Here is a 6,265-nt window from a genome sequence, read left to right as displayed (position 1 = left end):
CACAAACAAAATGGTCTCGTATTATGCATAAGTGGTTTTTCACCATTGAATCAATAAGTTATAACTTATATCATATCTCATAATTTAACGGTAAATTTTATTGATCCAAAAGTAAAAATTAGTTTACACATGATGCAAGATTTATGTCATTTATACACCAATTGTGCACAACAAAATATTCTCTGAGGTGAATTATGAACTAAAAAGTAGATGGTAACAGGATATATACATACACGAGTGCAAGTGCGCACACTAAAAATAAAAAGACTGCTCACTCATATATTTCAACTATGATTGGACTTATCTTATTAACACAGCATGAACATGATAACAATTTTACCATGATGACTTCAAAACAATTAAAAACAGAAAACAAAAACATTAGTGGGCGTGACTTTTTTAGAAGTGGGTTTTTTATTTCTTTCCCTTTTTTTTTTACAGTGCCTAAAAAGGAAACAAAAATAATCATTCATTACTCCATCAACCTCTAAAATAAAACTCAACCCATCAAAGGGTGCAGTGGCTTTTACAAAAGCTGCAATAAAAAAACAAATGAGGCAATGCGTAGGACTGTGTAGTACCATGATTTATGTGTATGCCAAGACAAAACAGGCTCTACAATCCATATAAAAATTAAAACATTTCAATGACCTCCGTTGATCCGAGTAAAACTGAACTTAAAATATCTTAAACTTTGTCTCGAATTCGACCTTTATAGATGAAAAAAACATAAATTGTACAAGAGACTCTACTAATCGATGGTTCGGAGTTTCGGAGTTCAAACGGTTCCATTATAGAGATTAATCATCGGCAAAATCGACTTCGTATCAAAAACCGAAAATAAAAAGTTGATGGTGAAAGGAGTGTGATGGCACAGTACAAATTGTTCGTATACTGTCACAACCATGTGATAGCAGGTGAACCCCCCTTTCAAACAACCCCACATGTGGACCTTACCTTACCACTCACCACCAACATCCGACAAATCTATTTCCTACCATTTTAATAACATATGTTTTCATTTCCCCTAAAAAAGAACGTTTTCATTTATATATAATGGTATCATTTTATTTTGAAGGGTAACATTATCAAAATAACACATTAAGAATATTGCACAGTCATGTAATCTATCTGTTGATTCTATTCCAAGAAAACTCTTCCCCTTTTGACACAAGACAAAATTTAACACTTCTAATTTTGAAACATTTTTTCGTCCTATCCGCGCAATTTCACACAAGATCTTTACTAATTAAACACACAGACAAAAGCAAAAGAAAATAGGTACATAATGATGGTTTATATTACATTGAAGTAAAACAACAATAATTTGTTGTCTCAGATTGGTGAAACACATAGCTATGATGAATAACATAAAATGGGAAAGGAGGAAAAGAAAAACTAGTCTTTAGTCTTATATAATATAAACTAATATGCCTATCCATGTATGCAATATGTATTGCTTGGTCGGTGTTAGTAGTATGTATTTGATTGATGATTGATGATGATGGTGACCTTAGTTTTGATGCTTCTCTAGGATGATCTAGGTGTATTTAGCTATACATCTAGAAGATATTTTTTCTTCTTCTATATGCTTCTATAAATCTGCAATTCTGCATACAAAACAAACGAGCAGCAAAAAATCAATCATTAAATTAAAGATGTACATTTATTTTCACCTGTAAAGGATAAATGAGTGAAAAAAGGATATATAAAAAAAATTACCCTAATTAATATGATCCCCCTCCCCTTGCTTGCCTCTTGTATTTTTATTACCTACAATTCAAAATCTTAGATGTGCATAATGAAGCCTAAGAAATAAATACATAAATATACAACTTATCAAAATAATTCATCCAAGTACCTTGAATTGTAAAGAACTTAAACGGAAGCCATGTTGTCACCCGAAGCAGATGTTGTCGATTCAAACTTCTGAGACAAGCTAGTCGAAAATGCAGTACTCTCATTAGCCACTTCCGGTGGAGAGAAATCAGACGGATAATCTCCAGCTGCTTTTGTTGGTGAAGCAAAGAGACTGTCAGGAAGGGTGTGCTCCACATTTCTGTAGAGTCAACAAAGAATGATACAAACATCAAAACACCGATATAAATATAAATACGATCTGAAACAAAGTCAAGTCAAATTCATACCCCATGCCGAGATCTACGCCTTCAGACTTTGCAACATCCTTTAAATTCCCACTCTCAGCAGCAGCAGTAGCAGCATCAATGCAAGATGGATCAGCTTCTTTGTGTAGCGCCTGCTGCTCAGATGCAGCACCTAAAGAACCAGCAGAAGTGAGGCTGCCACTGTAGCCTGCAATGGAAAGTATGTTAACAATGTAAGCTGTTAAAACCATGTTGGTTAGAACTACACCATAGTATACAGGACTAACCTGTAAAATCTCCTTGGATGTTATCAGGAGAAAGACCTGCATGGTTAACATGGCTATGAAGTTGATGGGGAAAAACCAAAGGAGCACCAACAGAGAGACTGCGCTGGTGGTGGTGAATCGGATTATTCTTGAAATCTGGAAGCTGCAGACTCTTCAGCCTCCTTTCTTGGAGTTCAAGGACTTGCTGAAAGTCAGCAGCCTGCTCCTCCATTTTCCTTCTCAATAAGATATCATGTGGATTGTATAGCATTCTTGTTCCTGCATGAAATAGGTTTGGTGAGAACAAAACTGAAGCAGCACGAGATGGTTGCTTTAGAGGAAAAAGGAAAATTTATGGCAACTCTTTAAGAGAGCATCATCGTGAGTAATCGAGTAGAATAAAGAAGCCAAGGTGAGAAATTTGATTACCAGGATGGAAATCAAAAGGTTCTTTAGAGTCAAACGCAGAGGGACTTAAACATGGCGAAAAATCTCCCCTCTCAAATTGCTGCTGCTGATGTTGGTGTCTCCTGTATACATGATTAGTCCCAATAATATCAATTCGGGAATAAAATTATATATAAATCAAACAAAAACAAGATGTCAACTTACTTGTCAGGAACTTTTCCCTTCTCCTTGTAGGGTTTCACAAGCACACGTGAGTCACATATGAAATGGGGATTTCCTTTCGATAATATGACTCTCACTGTCTCCGGAAAGACAAAGGTGACAAACCCAAACATGCGCTTTTGCTGGTAAGGAATTCTCACATCTTGGACAGGTCCAAATTTGCTTCAAAATAACAAAAGCTGTTAGTCAATGAATGAAATCCTTCTGTAAAGATGCAATAAGAACTTTTACAGACAGACACTACGGCGTTAGAAGTAAATATCAAGTTCTAGCATGATATAAGATCAACCAGATGTCATGATTGCAATAACTACCTATAAGTAAGAACCTACCTAATGATAGGTACAAAAAATTGTTCATTTATGTGTCAGAAGGTTCACAGCATCCGCAAGAACGCTTAATAGTTATTAATAGAATGATATATTGTCCTTTAAAATGTTACCTTCTGAGGGCCACAAACCCTATGGTTCACAAATAAACACACATCCATCCTATTATTCATAAAATCGTAATAGAGCAATACTATGACTGCCGTAGGGTAACGACAACAAACATTTACATCAATGTCATTTTTTTTTTTAAGTTCATGTACTACTAGCATGGAATACTTCATTTGTAACTAACATGGAATACTTCACGTAGAATTTCTTAACATGAACTACAACAACCAATGTTCTTTCAGTTGGAAATAGATTTTCCGTGTATTTGGATTCTCCCCTTGACAAATCAATATTCATTTGTAACTGAAAAGACTTCTAAACTATGTTAACAGGATGTGCACGTGCAGAATCGTGGACATTTAAGCAGGCGTGTCCAAATAAGAATAACATTAACAATCAACAATACATAAGAAATCAGCATCGATAACGACAAATGATGACTTTAACAATTAACAACACATAACAAATCAGCATCGATAACGACAAATGATGACTCTAAACTGTGAACTTCATTATCTTCAAAGATTCTTAACAGTATAAATTAAGTTCAGTTGATCTTTAAGTGAAAACACTCGTTAAAGTGATACCTGAAAATGTACAGGATAAACCTGTCTCCTCATGGGAGACATATATCATGCTCTGCAAAGTTTATTGCCTAATACAAAAAGAACGTTACACATAAAACACGGCTTCTAAGCGAAACTCGTAATTTCATGCAGTAACGTCACGACCAGTGATTACTGAGCTTAAATTGCATAATGATGAAGGGCCAGTTGAAAACCCTTAATTATCAAGCAAACTCAAATCAATCAAGGATGGCAAAAGACACATTACTTAGTTAGGAGTCAGGATCAACATCAGAGGCAATCAAAAATCCATCTTCCCTAGGGCTTCCAAGAAGCATCAGACCAGGGAGCACAGGCAAAACCACTTTCATGGTGTGCCCAGTGAAAATCGTGGAAAATTACCGCAAATATTCTCTTTAAAGCGTGGAACCTGGAATAATTAATGGCAATATTTGAGAACTTATTTAAATAAATTCTCCATTTCATGTATGCGCGAATAACCTATCTATGATAAGGTGATATACATCACACTTTTCACCTGCACAGCATTAGCAAGTCGTTTACAGCGTGTTTTACCTGAAGTACTCCGAAACATCTTCATCTTTGAATGTGCTTTCAGCAGGAAAGGTCAAGTAAATCTGCCGCGAAGCCGAGTTAGGCTTGTCCCCAGAAACCATAGCAAGAAACTCATTCCTTTCGGGCCTGCCCCGACCAGTAATGTTGAAATATTCTTCACCCATCGCAAATGCTGCCGCAGCCACGGCTCTGAAATGTAACATAGCCATACATAATATTAAAACAAATATCACTTCACATTCAACACTAAAAATGTAAAAGAAAGTAAACAACAAACTAAAGAGGTTGTTCCCATCTATAAGAAATATACCTTTGATTATCACTGTGCTGCTGCATCAGAAGATCAATGTACTTGTCGTACGATACCGGTGATGTTCCACCAGCAGCAAGTTGTGATGCAGCCACCATTCTTTGATGCTGCTGAGCAGCCTTGAACCTCATGAACTCTTCATGTTGTTCCAATCCCTCAAACTTGGGTGAACCAACAACAGCACCGGAATTTGCATCAATCGAATCACCATGAACAAACTTACAATTGGAACCATTTTTACAAAACCCTCTAGCAAAGTAAAGACATGGCTTAAAACCAAATCCCAATCCACTTTCATCAACACCAAAACTAGCATCATTTGCAGAAAAACTCCTCTTATGAATATTATGAGCATCGCCATTGTTACCAGAGATCCAATTCTGACCACCAACGCCCATTTCAAGACGCGGATCAACCAAATCATCGCCGTTAGACGACTCATTGAGAAAAGGAAAACACTCATTCAGCTGTTGTTCATCAACAAAATCATAATCACCATTATTAACCCTTGGTGAAAAAGCACAAGAACCACCAGCACCACTGCCACCAACAGCACCTTGGATATTCTCATAAGACATTAAAGGATTAAACTTTGGACTAATAGGGTTCTTTGGAAAAGAGGGTTGTGACCAAACATTACCAGAAGGTGATGAAGGGTTCCTATTGAAGTCAAAACCATTACTAAGTCCAGTTCCTCTAGGAGAAGATTTTGAAAAAGGGTTATTGGAAGATGAAGTGATTCTTCCAATAGGGTTAAGAGGTGAAGGTGAAGAAGGGGTAGATAGGTTCATACCCAAATGGGTCTTTACCCTAATAGCAAGGTTATGAAGAACCTGGTCAGGACAACATGCTAAACGAACAAGTTCATATTCTTCAAGGTTCATGAGAAGAAAACCCATGATTTTTGAAGCATTTTCAGGGTCAAAGTTTTTGACTTTAGCAAGAACCACATTGGTTGCTTCATAAGAACCCATTAGTGAAAAATCAAATCTTGAGAAAAATGATAAAAATCAAATTTTGAAGTGACAAATGCTTGAAAGAGAGTAAAGGGTATCAAGAAATGGTGTTGATATCTGTTACAACATACCTTACCAGTAGCCGTAGGTTTTGGTGGCTATACATATGCTGAAACAAACAACACAACACACTCACACTCTCACTCTCTCTCTCTTATGTTTCTCTCTCTGTAATCTCTCTCCTATCTTTGAAGCGTCAGAGAGATAGATTTCTCAGATCCACACTACAAAGAATTAGATAATCGTCAACACAACAACATAAGTAACTACAGAAGAAACACACACACAACCTTCTATGTGGTTTTTCTGATTTCTTATACTAATATATATATATACTATGAATAAATTACTCATGG

At 36.2% G+C, this 6,265-nt stretch overlaps 1 protein-coding gene across 2 annotated transcripts; it reads right to left on the bottom strand.

Moving 5' to 3' along the window:
• Nucleotides 1-1,278: 1,278 nt before the first annotated feature.
• LOC146919133 (CCCH-type zinc fingerfamily protein with RNA-binding domain-containing protein) lies at nucleotides 1,279-6,208 on the bottom strand. Of its 2 annotated transcripts, XR_015011356.1 has the most exons (9): nucleotides 4,894-6,208; nucleotides 4,584-4,772; nucleotides 2,984-3,163; nucleotides 2,801-2,901; nucleotides 2,393-2,650; nucleotides 2,148-2,313; nucleotides 1,862-2,059; nucleotides 1,723-1,773; nucleotides 1,279-1,610 (listed from the first exon to the last, which is right to left on the bottom strand). XR_015011356.1 is itself a non-coding variant. In XM_085712384.1 (8 exons), the coding sequence occupies exons 1-7, from the start codon at nucleotides 5,865-5,867 to the stop codon at nucleotides 1,879-1,881; spliced, it is 2,049 nt and encodes a 682-aa protein (XP_085568510.1). In that variant the 5' UTR covers nucleotides 5,868-6,208; the 3' UTR covers nucleotides 1,279-1,610; nucleotides 1,862-1,878. The 2 variants fall into 2 exon arrangements, 1 of the variants encoding a protein (XP_085568510.1); XM_085712384.1 differs by lacking the exon at nucleotides 1,723-1,773.
• Between the last annotated feature and the right edge of the window lie 57 nt (nucleotides 6,209-6,265).

This window comes from Medicago sativa, chromosome 5 (genome assembly GCF_051527215.1).
Source record: "Medicago sativa cultivar Bolivia chromosome 5, Bolivia_mono, whole genome shotgun sequence".
Lineage (NCBI taxonomy): Eukaryota > Viridiplantae > Streptophyta > Magnoliopsida > Fabales > Fabaceae > Medicago > Medicago sativa.
Note: the sequence above shows the minus strand (reverse complement) of the source record. Positions and strands in the feature narration are given on the sequence as shown.

Coding starts and splice junctions, on each gene's coding strand:
- LOC146919133 (XM_085712384.1), bottom strand. CDS start 5,867: ATGGGTTCTTATGAAGCAACCAATGTGGTTCTTGCTAAAGTCAAAAAC. Junction 4,773..4,893: donor CAGCACAGTGATAATCAAAG/GTATATTTCTTA, acceptor GTTACATTTCAG/AGCCGTGGCTGCGGCAGCAT. Junction 2,314..2,392: donor CATCCAAGGAGATTTTACAG/GTTAGTCCTGTA, acceptor TTTCCATTGCAG/GCTACAGTGGCAGCCTCACT.